This window comes from Diplotaxodon limnothrissa, linkage group LG18, assembly GCF_057381915.1.
Source record: "Diplotaxodon limnothrissa isolate DT_005_m linkage group LG18, D_limnothrissa_male_GT1.1, whole genome shotgun sequence".
In the NCBI taxonomy this organism is placed as follows: domain Eukaryota; kingdom Metazoa; phylum Chordata; class Actinopteri; order Cichliformes; family Cichlidae; genus Diplotaxodon; species Diplotaxodon limnothrissa.
The window spans coordinates 23,702,998-23,722,943 of NC_140613.1; the positions used below are offsets into that span (position 1 = coordinate 23,702,998).

The 19,946-nt window shown below is 43.1% G+C and overlaps 1 protein-coding gene across 4 annotated transcripts in view; it reads left to right on the forward strand.

The window, feature by feature from the left end:
* Nucleotides 1-1,643: 1,643 nt before the first annotated feature.
* The window catches only part of kcnn1a (potassium intermediate/small conductance calcium-activated channel, subfamily N, member 1a), a 62,147-nt gene continuing 43,844 nt past the window's right edge, over nucleotides 1,644-19,946 (forward strand). For 3 of the 4 annotated variants that reach the window (XM_085377208.1, XM_085377207.1, XM_085377206.1), the window contains exon 1: nucleotides 1,644-2,948. In XM_085377208.1, coding sequence (XP_085233334.1) covers nucleotides 1,644-2,948 — 1,305 coding nt within the window. The remainder of the gene's footprint in view (nucleotides 2,949-19,946) is intronic. The other variant, XM_085377209.1, reaches the window with a different exon arrangement.

The window sequence follows — 19,946 nt, forward strand, 5'->3', positions numbered from 1 at the left end:
TAGGAAACAAATTTAATAGACAGATTTCCACACAGCATATAGGATCAAAGTCCTGTAAAAGGCATATCTTACTCCTAGAACAGTTTCAGTCTTTGATCTATTATTTCTTATCACTATTCTGCACCAAGACTTCTAATGTCTGACCATCAAATGTCGAGAAGTTTCACAATCAGGGGTTCAAGACAAACAGTGATTCTGCTTTTAAAAGCACAACACCTGTGCAAGTGGCCTTCATTAAAGCACGTTGGCCCGATGGGTTTGTTTTCTCTGAAATCATTTATTTCTACTGATTAATCCCCAATGCATTCCCATGCTGCAATTTATTGCTACTCTATTTTTATGTGCTCCTCTGAAGGAGAAGCTTTAAACGTGCTGCAGAAGAAAATCCATGTACTTACTTAATAGACCTCAGTTCTATAATAAATTCCAACCAAAGCAACAAAATGTAATGGTCCTACTAAATCAAAGGGGTATTTTCCAACAATTAATTTTTTTTTTTAATGAAATCTCTCTTTGTATTACTATCCCTCCTTTACAGCACAGCTGGCCAACAGGGTTTTACAAGTATTGACGTGTAGAATACTTTTTTTTCTCTACATATGGCTATTTTAAATAGGCAGACTTTAAAAATATACATATATCTGAACTTATGTACTTCAAGTTGTCTATTATTGGATGAGTAATCCTCACAGCTGCATGGCACTAACAGATATTTGACGGACAGTCCTCTGGCCACTTGACACCCCGGCAAGTATAGGCTATTTTAGAAATGCGTGTCCTAACTCTTCCAGCACCAACGCCGTCTGCGCCCAGCCCCTCTCTCTGTCTCCATCTAACCGATCCCCTCACAGCTGTGACAGTGAAGCCTGTACAATGTCTTAGTGAGAGCATGCAACAGCTGCGAGCTGCGCGTCACACACGGCAGCCTGCGAGAGGTGACTGCGGGCTCTGAATGCAGCACCCATTCTTAATATTTCTGCCTGGTAATACAAAAACTATGCACATGAATTATTAAATTCCATACTGCAAGGCTTGTGCTGTATAGCATGAGGTAATCGGCTACACGCCTGTTGATTTTATGTGCTTTCCATGGACCAACAAGTGGAAATGTGATGTGCAAACAGACACAAATTGTTGCCGTCGTGTTTTTCCCTTAAACATGCGGATACTTTACGAACAAGGCAATCATGCAGAGTTGGTCATAAATTTTAGTGACGCTCGGGATGTATGTGGGCATGTTGGATATGGGTGACGTAGCAGTAAAAAAGTGATTTCTGATTATACAAGGCGGTTATGGCAACACTGACAAACTCGATGCATTAGGTCCGCAGTGGCTTAACATGATCGACCCGTCAGTGTGCGGGATTTAAACACCTTTCTTGCATAGTCCCGCTCCTGTAATAGGCCAATCTTTAACACTCGGGAGTGATCGATCTGCTGCAACCTGTGCGCATGGCAGGGAATGGACCGATATTGAGTCGAAGGCGGTGTTTTGGCTGTATAGTGACGTTTTAAGGCAGGTCTTGGTCAAACCTACCAATGATACAAGTCGGTCCTATTCTGCTGGGATTGATCGCAATGAACGGGTGTCGGAGCTCTGCACGGCAAAGGAGCAACCACAGCGAGACGAGGCGATCAAGGGGATGCGGCATCGGTACGCGGGAGCTGTCCATCAGCACCAAATCCCCGACGAAAACCGAGGAAACAGCAAGCAGAGCCGAGACCAAGTCGCGCCTGTTTTCAGCCTGCCGCCCCCGCCCTCTTCTCACCACCGAGATCGCACTTCTACCACCGCCGCTCATCGCCAGAGCCTCCAGGAGCTCCCCTGTCTGAGCCAGCCCTCTCGGAGACCTGTTCACAGCGGCGACCCTCTACCTCTGGCGAGCTACGACACCGCCCAGCGACCTTCACACCGAGTCAGTGAACCTAACACCGGGCAGCCGGCACACCTGCACCAGGATCCCTGGGCCCCGGCCGGCTCTCAGCTGCAGCAGCAGCAGCCTCCGCCGCCGCAGTCAGAGAAGCAGCCCGTTTTTCCGAGCTGCCACTGCAGTTTTTCAGAGCAGGAGGCGAGCTTGTCTCAAAACCAGTCCCATCCTTTCCAGCCTCTCCCACCTCATCCCTCCCCGCCTATTCCGCCGCCTATTCCGCCGCCACCAACGTCGTCCTCTTCCTCTCTGCTCTTTTCCCGGGAATCTAAGAGGGGGGATCGTCTCCGAAGGAGTGCCAGTAATTACCAACAGGCAAGCATCGTGGAACGCTGCAGGGGAGGAGGAGGAGGAGCAGGAGGGCACCGAGACCACAGGCAGTTGTTGCAGCAACAGCAGCAGCAGCAACAGCATCAGCAGCAGCAACAGCATCAGCAGCAGCACTGTTATTTAAGACTCCAGCAGAAAGACCCCTCCCCTGAAGAAATCCGTGCAAACTCACAGAAAGGGCGCTCTTTAAATGTATGCGAGTCAACCGAGGCTAGGAGAGCATTCGAGTTTCAGACTCAGGACCTGCAGCAGCAGCAGCAGCAGCAGCAACAGATCCCACAATTACGAGCGCAGCAACAGCTACTGGTGGGGAGCAGCTTGCCTATCAACTACTGCGCCAGCGACTCAGGAGAGCTATGTAGGACTCATCGGGCTCCACTGCTGCAACAGCAAGAGCAGCAGCAGCGGCAGCAGCGGCAGCAAGGCGCACTGGGGCTCTGTCCCCAGCGTCCGCAGCACTGTGAACAAGACCGCAATAAGTCTGGGAGGATCACCGCGCAGAGCGACCAGCCAAACAACCGCGACTCCCGCGTAACCCCCCCGGTAACACAACAGGCATACGCGGGGAACTCGTCCGCAACTACCGGCAGCAACAGCAGCAAAGACAGCCCCAACTACGGCTCGAGCTATCACCTGTGGCCCGAGAGTCCACATAAAGGAGAGGAAAGGATACGCATAGACCTCCACAAGGTAGATTTTTCTCCCCTACTCCCTTCCCCTCCTCTCCACATTTTATCATGCGGTTTCGGAGACAGCTCCAGATGACAAAATAAACTGCTCCTAAGATTTTCAGTGAATGACCACGCCTGCGATATGATTTTTGATAGAACACATTAACCTACGCGTTCGGTGCGCGCACTCGTGTGCGAATCGTCATTCAGTAATCTATTAGGTGGCTTTAACAGAATGCGCGAAACTACCGCACATATAACCAACTCTGTGTTTCCTTTCTTTACCTGGAAGCTTGTTTATTTCGCGTGGTCACACACAAGCGTCCGCATGCAAGTCCAAAAACACACACACCAAACGCACACTCGCGCGCGCACACACCTGTTCCATGTTGCGGTGTTGTTTTAGGCAGTACATTAGAAATATTCAAATGGCGCTGATTAGAAACAGGGAGGTTTGTGTTTTCCACAGAACATGAGGACATTTTTATATTTTGGCTCTGAGACAGTAGAGTCAGTGCTCAGCTTAATGTTATTAGGCCCTGATACCTGGCTCTGTGAGCACACTCACTTCATACATTGCTGCATGTTCCTGCTCGCAGAGATCTCTCTCCCAACAGCCACAGTGCATTCCACACTGTATTAAGACGACTAAATATCGACTGGGTACAAAAAATAAAAAATGGGAATAACTGAGGGTAGGAGTGAGTTATAACAACTCAACAGACATCAGAAGTGAAAGTGGTAACAACAAGTGGAATGTGCGTATGTATGTCAAAATCCCCAAAAAATTGGGGAAAAAGAAGGAGGGGGTGGGAAATTTAAAGAACTATGAATGCTTCTTGATCCAGTTAGCCATTTGTTCCAAAGTCGCTGATAAAACAGTGACTTGATGTTCTTTAGGCTACTCAAAGTTGGAGGGTAAGGAGTTTTATTGTAGTTTGGACAGAAGGAAAAGATAAGGCAGACAAAGATAAATTGGAAAGTGTTAAACCGGATTGTTGATGATAATGATTGCTGATGATGTTCCCCCACAGCACACCGAGTACTCTTTTAAAAGTGACACTGAGAAATCTAGTTCTTGAATCATGACTGAGTGTACTGATGGACCTAGGAGGTTTTTGTTTCATTTTAAAATGATTATTAAGTTAGTTGCCACCTTTGTTATTTCCTCCCCCCCTTCAGCATTTCCTCCCACTGCTGTCAAGGTGAAGTTTTTACAGGACAGGGAAAAAAAGGAACAGGAAGGCGTTGATGAGGGCTCAGCAGCATCTAAATCTCACCAAGAGGCTCCTTTTTAAAATGCCACAGCTGTTTTCTGAGGCTGAGCTGGCACCAGTTGCAAAAGGTGTTATATCGAACCACCTTGACACGACTGTTCTGAACTTGGCTCGATTTTGGAGCGTCAGCAAAACGTCCAAAAATGACCAAGTGGCTTCAGGAAAAGTACACTTTTTTCCTTGAAGTTAACAACTTCACAGGCTCTGTGAAGGAAAAATCAAGAGTAGCGTCTCTACCTTTTCTAGTTGCATAATATTACAGTTGTGTCCATACTACAGAGTCTGCTTTGATCTCCAGATCCCTAAAAAATAATGTTATAAGTTATTACCAGAAGTATGACGGTCGGCTCTGGTGCTGCTGCTGGCGTCACTGCATCATAGATGAAGGCACAGGTGATATGTTGTTCACCAGGTATCAGTTGTCTTTGGTTAGTTAGTTAAACATTAATGTGAATCACAAACAAGTGAACAAGAATGGAAAACACAATGTTTGGGAAGAACATAAGAATGCTGCGAAACTATTATCTCTATATAATAGCAAATGAGCCAATATTGCACTAATTATAGTGTAAAAACTCATTATAAAGATTAAATGAACAATAGTCCAAGTGCATGCTCATTACTGTGTAAAGAATCTGGGATTTTTAATAAGCTTAAAATCCTTTGCCAACGTGATATTGAGTGATTTCAAGAGCCACAGAGGCATTGAAAGCTGTGAAATGGTCTGAGGTGTCCGCACATAGTGGGACACCAGTCAGGGCTACAAAAAAGCCTCCGAACGAGAAGCAAGATGAATACGATGAACTTTGTGCACTCTCAAAAATAATCAAAATGCCGTTATGTATTGTAATTATCCCCATTTGTATGCAGCTTTCCAGCATGTAATTGGCACTGTGAACAAGACATTTATTATCACACAACTATTACACAATCCCGTTTCAATCATGAAAATGGAAATGAGGACGAAAGAACGAAGGAAAAAGAAAAACAATCGAGGAACTGCTGCTATGAAACTCTGTTAAGTAACAGCCCTTTTCCACTCGCTCAGGTTGACCATGCCAAGTATTTTGGTACGGCGAGAAATGCTTATTTATCCGCAGACGTTTGTGGGATCGTGGTTACATCTTATTGACTCACCCTTAATGAGACAGCCCATACCCCCTCACCCATCTGAAATCCCTTAAACAAAACACTTGTGACAGAACAAGCCCGATAAAGTGTATACGGTTACAGTATCAGCACACCCTGAAACTCAATAGCTAGCCCACTGAACTGATGGCAGGTAGTACGATATTGTGTCCTGCCTCAGTAACATTGTGCTTTGAAAGCTGCGTTGCTGCTTCTATTGTGCCGGGCTGTGTAAGTACTCTAATGCCTGCCACTTACTGCTATGGTGATATTCCCTGCAGGGACATTGTAGCACATAAACACCAGTGGATTTGCTTTCCTTTAATAAGTTGTTTTTTTTTTGAGTATATACCAACACTGTGTGTAGCAGACACCTGTGATTAATCGGGATACAGTTTGTCTGATTCAATGCCAGGAATTAAAGGAGGTTTGTCTGAAATTTAAAATGTGATAAAATAAATACAAGGCTTTGTATGCAGAGTCATGGAAATTGAGGTAGGTTTCCTTTTTTTGCACTCTTTTTTGTTATATTAACGTGGCTTCTGTCTCTTGTTGGAACACCAAAGATGACATGTGGGAGCACAAGCCGGGGGAATCCATCCTGGCACTTTCATAGAGCATTGTAGGGCAACATCTCAGATTTTTAGATTTTCTACAACATTTTCTACAAGCTTTTCCTTATCATCACTTTTTCAATGCCATAAATGACAAATTATGGCATTAAGCTAATTTATGTAGTTTAAAAAATAATATTAATTATAAAAACACAAGATAAAATCAAACAATTGCATCAGGAGACATCTTCAGAATTTTGTTTTGTTAAAACAACAGGTCAGATCACCCAAATGATCCACTTTCAGCGATACTGATTAGAGAAAAGTAGCAAATCCATGTAAGAGGCTGGAACCAGAAAATATTCTGAAATGACACACCTTTATAGACACACTTTAATATCTCCACCGAGTAGGTTGTCTGATTGTTTTAGTTTGAATATTAGTTTCTTTGAGTGTTTGAAAATTTTACAGGAATTGGAACTTAAAAGAGATGAAACTAATGAGAACTTTTAAATTAGTGAAAGATTTCAGTCTTATTATTTTTTTGATCTGATAAAATCGGACATTCCGATATATCGGCAGATATTTTTTTTCTTTCGCAAACACAAAACATAAACATGTTTTCTTAACACTTGTTATGTGTAGTTATTTATTTACTCATTTACACTGGTTGCTGTGTTTGTGTCACTCCAAACACGTGTTGCTAACAGGAAGTTGCTGAGTGTGCTTTGGTGGACAAACCATGTGATGTCAACGCTCATACGATGTTAAAGGGTGTTTCTTCTTTACTTTTAAAATTTCCATGTATTGTTTGTTATAAAGGCCGGTACTGATGAATTAGCAAATAGCTAAACTCACCCAACGATATTGGCCTGCCAGTGTCAGCTTATATTTTCTGAGGAGCTATGTGTTACAGCTGATCAGCAGTCAAAATCCAAGCACAAGAGAAAGGTCTTCACAAATAAAACAATATAGCTTAAAATGTTTTTAAGAAAGATATAAGTTATAATTCTGCTAGAAAAATGGCACCGATGATCAATTATTAAGTAGTTTCTTGTTCATTTTCTGTCACCAAACTAACCTGTCAATGTGCTAATCATTTCACTTCTTCTCAGTTTACCCAATGTGGCATTAGAGGCTGCGCAGCAAATCAGTCAGTTTTACACTGGATAAAACTGCCCTTAAGGGAAAACCAATATAAAAAGTCGATCTAGAAAGAAGAGAAGAAAAAAAGAAAAAGAAGAAAAAAATATATTTATAACCTGGTGTCACCTTTCTCTCTTTGACCTGTCGCATCACACATTTGTTGGATGCAACAGGCCTGCTTTACTGTACTGTAGCGGTATGTATGCGTGTGTGTGTGTGCCGGGCGATTGCCAGCCCACCTTTCAGGAGAACATACGGTTGTATGTGTCACTGCAGAATGGATGGCTTGAAAGAGGAGGAAAGCTATTACAGTAAAACCTTTTGTGCAGCTCCTGCCAAATGGCGGTCCAACATGGTTATAATCACTCTATATGATCTAGGTCAACACAGTATATATCAAAGTGCCACTTGCAACCAACTTTGTGTCTCGTTGACGCTGTCTGGAGGATTTAGCGTGGTTGTGTTTGCAAGAGGTCTGAACAGTAGCAGGGGAATGATTATTTCCTTAAAAGAGGGCGAGGAAACATTTGATTCACCAGATGTTGCTCTTCTCCATTTAAAGCTTCTTGTTTAGCATGTAATTTTTTCTCCTTTCCGGGCATTCAATTTTTCTTGTAACCGAGATCGTTTATTTCTAATTGAATCCTACCCGGACGCTTGTGCACTTGAGCTGTCTAAATTAAGGAAATGTTGAGGTAATTCAGCTTCTGGCTCTCTTTAAAAAACTAGTTTATCTTATCATTGTGTGTGTGTGTGTGTGTTTGGGTTGGCTCCGTAATAACGCTGAGGTAACGCTGTCTGCTGGAACTCGAAACAATTGATGTAGACAGATCTGCTTACAGCATTATGATTTACTGGCAGGCTTATGCCAGGAGAAACATTATGTTCATTTAAACTTTCTCTATCGATCATCTCCCTGCTGTTGTTGTTGTAGGGCCTCTGTTTGTTTTGCTCTCATTAGATGCCCATGTTTCCACTGGCGTATGCATTGGAGGGCTAGCCAACACCTTCAAAGTAAACACACCCGACAGAACAATTAAATGTCAGAGACAGGGCAGCTCACATTCTAGCTCGCATTAGAAGGAGTGGCACCGCTGTATATCTCTGATAAAGCTGAATGAAGTGAGGTAGGTGTTGAGCAGTGGGGGCCTCTTAGTTTTTGGCTGCAGCTGGCAAAATACGCAGGCAGTAAGTATGAACATGAAGCTCATTTAATAATTGATTGCTGTTTTCCCTAGTTTTGTGTGTGTGTGCGTGTGTTACGGTCTGTTTAAGTGCTACACTGCACTCCAGCTCTGAAATAGATTTGTGTTACCATGTGTGTTGCTATGGAGAGATCAGCCTTGTATTGTGTAGCAGATTCTCTCTGGGTTACTGAGTTAAGGAATCATGTGCAGAGCAAGACTATCCATTAGATTTACAAGTCATTTCAAGCCTGTCTTTGCCACATGCAAGACACACTTAACAGCACTGTTTGCACTTGACACACACACACACACACACACACACACACACACACACACACACACACACACACACACACACACACTCCAGCATAGCCCACACAAACACTGGCATTGCTGTAAGAGGTGTTCAAATAGTTCTCCACTTATTCTAGTTCATTTGCATTTCATTTGAATGATCCTGCACAAGGAGAGTTGTTGAATTACTTGCGGTCTAGTTGAATACAAAGAGTGGAAAGAAAGCGTGCTGGGGGGGTTTCCTCGGTCACGTCGTGGCTTCCCACGAGTAGAGCCAAGGCCTGTTTTCACTCTGTTAGCCGTCAGTGGAGTTTGTAGCTTGAGTGCTGGACCTTTCATGGTGTTTTCCTTTTCTAATATGTGTTGCTGCTTACAAATTAATTTTAAAAAACGTTGTTGGGTGCCGACGGAGGCCAATCCATGACTGGTAGTGTTGCATGTGTGTTTTTTCTGTTTAGATATGCTTTTACTGCACTGACAGTATTTTTTTAGAACAACCATGCTGAAAAATGAAGCAGTTGCCAGTAAGACACCTTCTAGATTGTTTTTCATGGTGGACTGAAAAGACAGTACTTTTCGAAGTTCAAAACACCGCTGGCTGAAATTCAGCCCCAAACCATGACAGAGCCTCCACCGTGTTTCACAGATGGCTGTAGACACTTACTGTTCTCTCCTGATCTCCTCCTCAGATATTGACAATGATTTGAAAACAGACAATATTTAAAGGAAATCTGTGAAAGACCTTCAGAAAGACTGAATAACTAATGTTCAAGACCACTGTGACAGAAAATCTTTCTCCATGGAAGAAAATCTAAAGAAATGAGAGGTGGCTCAAGACTTTTGCACAGTGCAGCATGTGAATGTTGCTTTTATTTCTCAGATTTAGTTTTAAGATTTCAACTTCAGTCTGGCTGATGTAAATCTGACCGTTATTGCTTTATCATGGATGTAACCTTACATATATACAGTAGTTACATATATTGCTCAAGCCCAGTTCTACATTCAGAGTGTCATAGATTTATAACATGAGATTGATTAGATGTATTTTATAAAGTGTAGGCTAAAGTGTAGCTATCTAGATTTGTAGGTACAGTGTCTGCATTTAACTATTCAGTATTGTAATCAGATTCTAACTATTTGTACAAAGAGTAAACTGTTGCATCCAACACTGTTTACAATTAGGACTATGCCATACCATGCTGTCCTGGTATAAAGTTTTACGTGATTAAAAAAAAGTGCCATACCTTGATATGAAGGATGTAGCAACATCGTGCATCAACTTCCCTATTGTGTACAGCGATGACACAAGCCCAGACATGTCTGAGAAAAAGAGCCATGTGTCGGTCTCCGATCACCTAAGTAATTTAATACCTAAAAGGGGGGCTACCTTAGCAACCTCCAGCAAAGGAGAGCAAAATATACAAGAATTTCTTTTCTGATAAAGGTAGAAACAACTACTTGAGGCAAAAACACACTTTTGAGTACAACCAGTTTACAGAAAAGAGGCAAAACTAGCAGCTGGTGATGTGTAACCCAAAGTTAAAATGTGACTCAACCGAGCATCACTTGAGCACTCACTACATTCCCTCCATATGACAGGATGAGCAAACAGCGGATGGAAATGACAGATATGGTATTATTGTGCAGCTCGAGGAGAGTTACGAGGTTAAATTATATAGTTGTTGTTAAACTGTTTTCCCTAGTTTTGTGTGTGTGTGTGTCTGTGTGTGTCTGTGTGTGCTACGCTGTGTTCAAATTCTATGCTGCTCGTCTGCTCTGAAATGTTACCATGTGTGCTGATAGAGAGAGATCAGCCTTGTATTGTGTAGCAGATTCTCTTTGGGTTACTGAGTTTGGTTAAGAAATCACGTGCAGAGCAAGACTGTCTATTAGATTTACAAGTCATTTCACTCTTGTCTTTACCAAAAGCAAGACACACTTAACAGCACTGTTTGCACATCACACACACACACACACACACACACACACACACACACACACACTGGCATTGCTGTAAGAGGTGTTCAAATAGTTCTCCACTTGTTCTAGTTCATTTGCATTTCATTTGAATGATCCTGCACAATAAGAGTTGTATTGAATTACTTGCGGTCTAGTTGAATACAAAGAGTGGAAAGAAAGCGTGCTTGGGGGGGTTTCCTCGGTCACGTCGCTCCTTCCCACGAGTAGAGCCAAGGTATGTTTTCACTCTGTTAGCCGTCAGTGGAGTTTGCAGCTTGACTGTTGGACCTTTTGTAACTGGCAGTTGTCTGCCTGTTTATTGCACTAAGGAGTGCTGTCTAGTGCTGCACGCCCTCCCCCTTGTGCAGAAAGATGCCAGCCAGGATTGGGTGGCTCTTTAAATGTCTCAGTCGCATACAGCTGTGCATAACGTTTAGGCTGTCAGATGTGGCAACGCGGCAGAGCTGTGGCTTGGTTCTGTAGAGACCAAGCAGATTCTGTTTATTTGCTACCGGTAAGGGATTCTGCAACTTTACATAGTTGATTATCATGCTCGTGGTTATAGCTGTGTGTGTGGAAATGTGCTGCAAGGCTGGTGGTGAGGATGCTGTGCGCGGGTGATCTGCTTGTTGGTGAGCACTTTCCGTGAGACACATCAGGTAATCATATACGGAATAATTGATGACGAGGAAAAGAAAACAGCAGCTTAATAACAACTAGTATGTTTTTTGGCGGATAAAGAGGAGTCTGGCTGGGGAGGTTTGGACAAACCAGCAAGCAGCCTGTAGGGCCACCCTTTCTAATTAATTTTCTTTTTCTTGTGATTGATTATAGTGATTGTATTTAAGATTTATTAATATTAAAAGAAATATTTTGAAAATTGTTAAATAAATTATAAATAATTTTTGGGGAAAGCTTTGTTTGTCTCAGCTCATTTTCTTTGACCAAGCGTGTTCCTTAGAATTTAGATAATTAAATGTGAGGGCGGGGCCAGATTCTGGCGGTGTCGACAGGTTCACACTGGTCAGTTGATTTGAGACAAAGTGTTAGTTCTTTATTTTTTCATGTTTGAACAAAAACAGCAGTGTGCATTTCAAGGGACCTTTCGACGTTGGCTGTGGAATCCCTGCAGGCCAATTTGTGGTCATACTGAACTAATCTCTTCTGTCTCCCATAATGTGGAATGAGGTTCAAGAGCTGTGGGACTTGGTTCAGCAGCTACAGGTGGAAAAAGAACATTTGCTACAGGAAAAGGCAACTAATCCCCTGCCGGCAGCATTTGGCTCAAGCACTGGCTCTCCGGCTGGTGACTCTCACCCTGCTCTTACTGTACCTATTGAACGTTTACTGTACATTTCTAGAGAAAGATAATGTCCAGTTTTTAGGGCCTCTTCTGGGATTGCAGTGAAGAAAATTAAAGCTACATTGAGAACCAGAAACTTAAAACCTGTTGATCAAGCTTATTTTATATGTGAACATTTGGAAGGGGAAGCTAACAATGAGATCAGGGTTAGTAATATGTGTACGGACCAAGAGCAGAGAGGGAATATCCAGATAAGATTTTCACTTTTCTTGAAGAGTTGTATGGTTGCCCTAAATCCTATTTGCAATAAAGCTTTTTCTCGAGGAAGCAGCGAGAGGAAGAGTCATTACAGGAATTTTCACATGCTCTGTGCTGTCTTATGAAAAAAGGTTGAATGGTGTGTCCCTAGGGGAGCATGTTTTGGTATTTTCAGAGACCAGTTCAATGAGCATGTGTATGACCCAAATTTTAGAACGGTTGGTGCATCAGTCACCAGGTTATACTTTGGATGTGCGAGCTGAAGCTATCCGTTGGGAGTGGGAAGGGCAACCCAATGAGCCTAGGGGCATGGGGACATCTTGTCCCGTCCCTTAGTGCTTTACAGTGCTCTAGAGGTGTCGCACCTACTAACACGGGTTGGACAGAAATTGCTGAGTTAAAAGAATTGTTAAAAAAACAGCAGGAACAGCTTAACCAGCTGACCCAGGGTCTCATGGTATTGCAAACCGCTCCCCACACTATTGCTAGGTTTAAATGCCCTGATACCGTTTTGCATAGACACTGTCAAAAGCCAGGCCACTATGTTAGGGAATGTTACACACGTGGATTCAGAGGAACAGGCACTTAGGGACCCTGCGCCAGCTGCTGTATGTACTATAGCTCAGGATGTGGGAAACTATTTCCCCTTGATCTGAAGAACAGAGCGTCAGGAGGGTCTAATAAAGGCTTACCTGCATCAGATCCCATTTCTCACATTCCTGCCCCTAGTTTAGTGGCATTGTGCCCTTTCGTGACAGTTAAAGTGGATGGGGTGCCGCTAAAGTGCCTGTTAGACAATTACCAAGAGCTTCTTTAGGGAACATTTCCAGGACGCCCCAAGGTCTCACCAGTCGTTGCAATTGCAGGCTTCCAACGGGTTAGAGATTATGTAGAGCTGGATGTAGAAGTGCTGGAAAAAATGTGCCTCATAAAGGTGAGTGTAAAGTACCACCCTGGTCAAAAGCCCTCTCCTGATGTCCCAAGAGTACTGGGTAAGATGTCCTGTGTTCACACCTAGTGGTGTGGTCAAGTGAGTGGCTGCTATGTGTTTGCAGCAACTCTTTGAGTCAGATGCGGTGTTGTTTAAGCCCCTTGTTGATAATTAGTCCCTCTCAGAGCGTGTGCTTGTCTCTCCAGGAATGGTTACTGTCAGGGAAGGCACAGTATATGTGCCAGTAGTCAACATAGGTGGTACCATGGTTTACTTGCACCCCCATTGTCCACTTGGTGTGTTAAGCCAGGCACAGATTGTAAGCTTGCCCAAGGGGATTTCTACTGTGATTCAGGAGCCCAGTCCTGTCACAGCTAGGCTTTCGTCCCATGATGCTTTGGGTAGTTCAGTAAGAGAACAGATAAGGTCTTTGTACCTCTCTTCTCTCCCTTTGTTAGAGCAAGACAAAGTTGGGGTAATGTTGTTTTCAGATGGTGACCTGGATCACACAAGCTTAGTTACCCATGACCTCCTCTTGCTTGATGATGTCCCAATGAGACAGAGGTATAGGCGTATGCCTCCCTCCAACTATGATGATGTGAGAGCCCGCATTTGCCAATTGCTAGAGAGTACTGTTATAAGAGAGTGGCAGCCTGTATGCCTCTCCCATCGTCCTAGTTCGTAAAAGAAGGACAGTAGCCTACAACTCTGTGTGGACTGCAGACTACGAAATAGTGAAACCAGGAAGGCTCAAAGTAAAACTTGAGAAGTGCCAGTTTTTCCATTGCCAAGTACAGTATCTTGGTTATGTGGTGTCAGCTGCTGCAGTAGCGACTGATCCCAAGAAGGTGGCTGCAGTAGTGGAGTGGCCAACGCCAAGGACAGTATCAGAATTAAGATAATTTCTTGGGTTTTCAAGCTGGTAGTGCGGTTTGTCAAGGTGGCTGCCCCACTCCACCAGCTGGTGGCTGACCTCACTAGGAAGAAAAATTGTTGCGGGAGTGTGGCCCTGTATGATGCCTGGACAGCTCAGAGAGAAGTTTTCAGGACCTCAAACCCCTGATGTCCTCACTTGTCTTGGCGTATGCTGATTTTAGCCTTCCCTTTATTCTGAAGATGGACCCCAACCACAAAGGACTTGAAGCAGTCCTGTCCCAGGAACAAGAGGGTAAAGTGAGACCCATCAACTATGCCAGCTGAAGTCTTCATCCAGCTGAAAAGAACTACAGCTCAATGAAACTGGAGTCCCTGGCAATGAAATTCACCAAAAGAATATCTCCTGGGCCACAGGTATCTGGTGTGGACGGCTCAAACAACCCCCTCAGTCATCTAAAACACAGCCAAGCTTGCAGCTACAAAGCAACGCTGGGTGTCAGAGTTTGCAGTGTATGATTATAAAGTGTGGACAAAGCAACCAGATGCTTATGCACTGTCCAGACAACACCTCTCTCCAACAGCGGTAGGGGTGGAACCTATCTGTTCAGGAACCACTGTGCCACACGTGGTTCAAAAGGCTGATAAAACAAACAAGGCAGTCCAGGTCACTATTTCTGCTGTACCAGAATATTCAACAGATGATTTGTTGGCCTTGCAGAAGGCCAATCCTGTTATAAGTGCTGTTCTATCTTTTTGTCTGCAAGAGCGATTTCCTAGCCGTTCTGATAGGCAGAACCTTCCCCCTGATGCATTAGGATTACTGGGTCGGCTGGTGAAAGAGGGAGTGCTGCATCAGAGGTACTAGCGGCCTGATGGGGGTGAGTGTGTGCTCCAATTGGTCTTACCTGACTGTTTACAAGGGGAAGTTTTTCAACAGTTGCATACCTACCATGGTCACCAGGGAGCTGAAAGGACAACAGAGTTAATCCTGCAGCGGTGTTACTGGCCTGCTCTGGGGATGATGATTAAAGACTTGTGTCAGAGATGCAGCAGGTGTAGTGTGGCTAAAAATATCCAGCCGCAGGTTTGGGAAACTAAGGGGCACCTGCTACTGTCAAGGCCGAATGGAATTCTAGCACTGGACTTTTCTCTGCTGGAACCTGCACAAGTTGGCAGGGAGTATGCGCTTGTAATGACTCTCGTTTTCTCTAAGTTCATCCAGGTCATTCCCACTCGGGACCAGCAGGCTTCGACACAGAGGTCTTGGTCAAGGAATGGTTCTATAAGTTTGGAGTCCCACTTCGGTCACACTCTAACCAGGATTGAAGTTTTGAGAAATAGTTTTCCTCTCCTCCCCAACTAACCCAGGAGCTGTGGGAGCTAGTCCAGATAGTGAAGCTGAGAACTGTGGTTGAGTAACGGTTCGCTTGGTAGGGTAACTTGCAGCAACCTCACCTGTACCTGTCAGGGCTACAGGTAATGCTGAGGCAAGCTCAAGTCACACACCACCTCCAGGAGGAATCAGGAAGTCCACCTGAAAGACAGCTGGAAAACCAATTTACATCATCTACCATCAGCAGCGAGTGGTGGGGTACTTTCTTAAATAGCTGGCTCTAGTAAGTTGGTATACTGTTTTAATAAATTGTCAGGATGCCAATTTTCAACACCCAGGCAGAATGTAACTGGCAGTTGCCTGCATGGTTATTGCACTAAGGGGCCACACTTTCATGGTGTTTTTCTTTTTTAATACGTGTTGCAGCTTACAAATTAATTTTTTAAAACTTTGTTGCGTGCCAACTCCCCACCATGGCTCTTTGCTTAATAAATGACCACAGTTAATTTATATGGTAATTCCTGTGAGATGTTAGCCAAGTGATGCCAGGCATATAATGTATCACTGCAATGCATATGCTTTATGGCTAATTAGGTTATTGATCTGAGGCTGGTCCTGCGTTAGGGCATGATCACAACACACAAGAGTATGAAAGTATGAGTAATGTGGCTTTAAGCAGTCATTTGTCATTCCTTACAATGTCCTAAAGATGCAGATGTACAGTGATGCTCCACAGTGTGTGCGTGCACGGCTGCAGGTGTGTTCGCGCATGCGTCCTTCTACGTATCTTTGAATATTGTCGAGATGTAAGCTCACTGAGTCATTTCAATATTGCCTGCTGGCTGTTTTCAAATGTTTGTTAAACACAGTGTTTGGAAGGAGTGCAGAGTGCAATAATGGGATGTGAAAGATGTGTGATTTCATCATACTTTTGCTCACACAATCCACTAACGCTTTGCTCGCAACCTGCCCTTGAAAATTCAAGTTTGGAAAGCTCGCCATTGTGAGAATCTGTACGATGTTTGCTTTGTGTGTCGGTGTGTGCGCTCTATTGGTGCATGTGAATGCTGCTCCACTGCTCTCACTAAATGTGCTTTTCCCCCCGTTCTTCTCTTCAGGTCTTTATGCCTCCAGGTCAAAGTCTGACTGCTGATCACTTGAGCTACCGTAGTGCTTAATTTACAGAACATGATACACAAACTATTTCCCTGCACTATTCATTCACAGCCTCCTCTGGCCACTGATAAATATGCAGTGAACGCAAAAAACCTGATCCGCATCTAGTCAGATGCACCCTGCAGTTAGCGGTTTGTAGACAATGTGAATACTATTTGTTACCCTTATACAAACAAGGGTGTTTCTTTGGAAATAATAAAAAAAGAGTAATGCAAGCACCTAATCAGGAAGACTGTGTATTTGTGTGTATTCTACTGTGTGTGTATGTGTGTAATACATTCAAATTACTGAGGCGTGTGTGCGCACCTGTGTTTTACTATTTCCAGCTATAGTGGCTCTTCTCTAACATATGAGCTTTGCAAATTGAAAGAGAATATGAGTTGAGTGAAGCTGCTTTCCTTTGTTACCTCAAATCACCTAGCTGGAGAATATGAAATAGCTGTCATGGATAACACAAGCTGCAGAGAAACAGCTACTCCACTGGGCATTTCTCCGGTGTGTGTGTGTGTGTGTGTGTGTGTGTATGTGTGTGTGCTCGGCTGCATGTTCTGTGTTTGCACTTGGTTTAAGTATTAAGCGGAAGAGAGTGAGCGAGTGAGTGGGAGGATTGCTTTAGTTTATCATTATCATGTGCGTACCACAGTCAGCGCTTTAACTGGAAAAGGTGACATTAATTCTTTTCCAGCTTCTCATGTAGAAGAGCATATTATCCTCCACTGTATCACTGCACTGTATTCTTTGCCAGGAATGCTTCCTTGTTTGAGTCATAGCTTGCTTAATTATGCATCTGCAGTAGTCTTTAGAATGGGGATGTATTAATGGGTTTTGGATTTGGGTTACATTTCTTTTGCGGTTGAATAAATAAAAGCATTAGCAAATACAGTACTGTGCAAAAGTCTTAAGGTGCCTCTCATTTCTTTATTTTTTGATAGGAAAATGGGAAACAGGTGCAGCAATTTATTAAAATGTACGAACAGTAGTCTTCAGGAATAGTTCTCCAGGCTTCTTTTGTTCTGTTCTCTGTCCAGATTATCTCACATTGCTTCAACAATGCTGAGGTCTGGGCTCTCGGGAGAGCAATCCATGACTGATAGTGTTGCATGTGTGCTTTTCTTTTTAGATATGCTTTTACTGCACTGACAGTATTTTTTAAAATCAATCTCATTCTGAAAAATGAAGCCGTTGCCGCACTTCCTAGATTGTATTTCATTGTGGACTGAAAAGACAGTACTTTTCTGAGTTCATAATTCCATCAGTTTTGACAAGCTCTTCAAAACCTGCCTGAAATTCAGCCCCAAACCATGACAGAGCCTCCACCATGTTTCACAGATGGCTGTAGAAACTTACTGTTCTCTCCTGATCTCCTCCTCAGATATCAACAATGATTTAAAAGCGGACAATATTTAAAGGAAATCTGTGAAAGACCTTCAGAAAGACTGAATAACTAATGCTCAAGACCACTTTGACAATGACTGAAAATCTTACTCCATGGAAGAAAATCTAAAGACATGAGAGGTGGCTCAAGACTTTTGCACAGTGCAGCATGTGAATGTTGCTTTTATTTCTCAGATTTAGTTTTGAGATTTCAACTTCAGTCTGGCTGATGTAAATCTGACCATTATTGCTTTATCATGGATGTAACCTTAGTTACATATATTGCTCAAGCCCAGTTCTACATTTAGAGTGTCATAGATTTATAACGTGAGATGGATCACATGTATTGTATGAAGTGTAGGCTAGCTGTATAGTTTCAATCCACAAGTATGACTTGAAATCAAGTCATACTTGTGGTTTGTAGTGTTTTCCTCCCTGATTTCCCGTCGTCTATGATAGTGGTCTTATACAGCTGCTCCAGCCTAAAATAATCAGCTTCCTTCTAACTTTAACTCTTAGTGGTCCAGTGGTCTTTGTCTCCACTTTTTCCTCTTTAACCCTTTCATGAACAAAGCTGCTGTCTCCCGTCTCTTTCTTTGAGAGTTCGTTTTCAATCATTTGTTTCTGCTCCCCAGCCACCTCTTATTCTCTGTCACAAAGGAAAAAAAGTCTTTTAAATAGAATCAATTTACACTAAGGAGCCCAGGGGGTATTAGAAACTGCAGCACTTAATTTCACAACTTCAAAAAAAGAAAAAAAAAACCACAGAGGGAAGCTGTAGCTTAAGGCCGTTAGCACCATTCCCAGAACTTTTATCTTGCTGTAGTATAGTAGGGTGTGGGGTCTGGTTATGGTTCATCACCTGAAAACAAGATTATGCAGAGAAGAAAGTACAGCAGTGTGTTAAATTTCCTCTGGATGTGTCTCTGGGTGAATTCACATGCATGCTTTTCCAACTGGCCTCTGTTTCACTTCACCAGAGAAAAAGGGGGTAGTTCATTGCCAGATAAGGATATTCAATTAGTTTGAGTCTATGGAAGGCTGCTGCAACAGTCAGAGCACGCTGGAGCCGGGTGACATATGGTAAGGGCTCTCTGTTAGAATAGAATAGAAACTCGATATCTTCTCATTTCATCTTGTCACTGTTTCAGTAATTTTCCCAGTGGAATGTCAGGCATATACTGTCTGCTTGAGTAGATATCATTTTTCCTCCTTTTTTCAACAGGAAGACCACATGGAAGATGGCTAGAAGAGGGGAAATGTAGCTGAAAGATTCATTTGGATTTTTTTCTCCATTGGTGTTTATTCTCCATAGAAAAATGTGCATAGTGTTTAGGGACAATTTATTTATTTCATGAACTGGTGTGTTTACAATTGTCAGGAAGATATTTGGCTCTGAGATCCTAAAAAATATGAGAATTTGTCTGAATCCCCATAAGTGTGTCTTTCTCTCCCTCTCTTGTCCTCTAGCTTCTCCTCTTGGCTTGTGTCTTCCTCCCATCATAAATCTCAAGCTGGATGTTTCCAGGCAACTCTCCAGTCAATCTTTACTGAGTTTGTTGCGCTATCGATCTGTCCTGTGCTATAGGTTGTCCTGGCTTCTCTCTCCGCTATTGATGTTTGTGCCTCGGGGAAAGAAAGAAACTGCCTCAGCCTGAATTTACTGGGGGCCAGTTTTCAAATGACTTACAATCACCTCGCAATGAAAATAGAAATTGTCAGGCGGTGCCGTTTATACATTGATGCTGTTGTAAAGTCTCACAGTAGCGAATGAAGCTTTGTAAGAGTCCAAGATTGTGGGATTGTAATGTGGATTATGGGCACTTAAGGGTGATAATGCCACTGTGGAATATAGGGCCACTGTGGTGCTATTGGGATGTCAAATAGCCACCCAGGGAGTAGTCGCCTAATGAGGTTGGTTTAGTCCACTGGGAACACATAAGCCAGCCATATTTCAAGCTTTTGTGGTTTGGTGTGTTTGTGAGTCTTGTGTCCCTGACCACATGCATTACTGAGCACGCTGATTAATGGGACAAAAGGTCAATGGCATGAGAAACTATTTAGGGCATAAATCATACAAAACATAATGCCCCATACGATCCTACATACATTCTTAGACATGTAATTTTAAACTACTGCTACTCCTTGCACTATTGATCATTAGCAACAAGCTATTCAATGAAGTTGAATTCAATTTATTTTATAAGGCCAGATCACATCA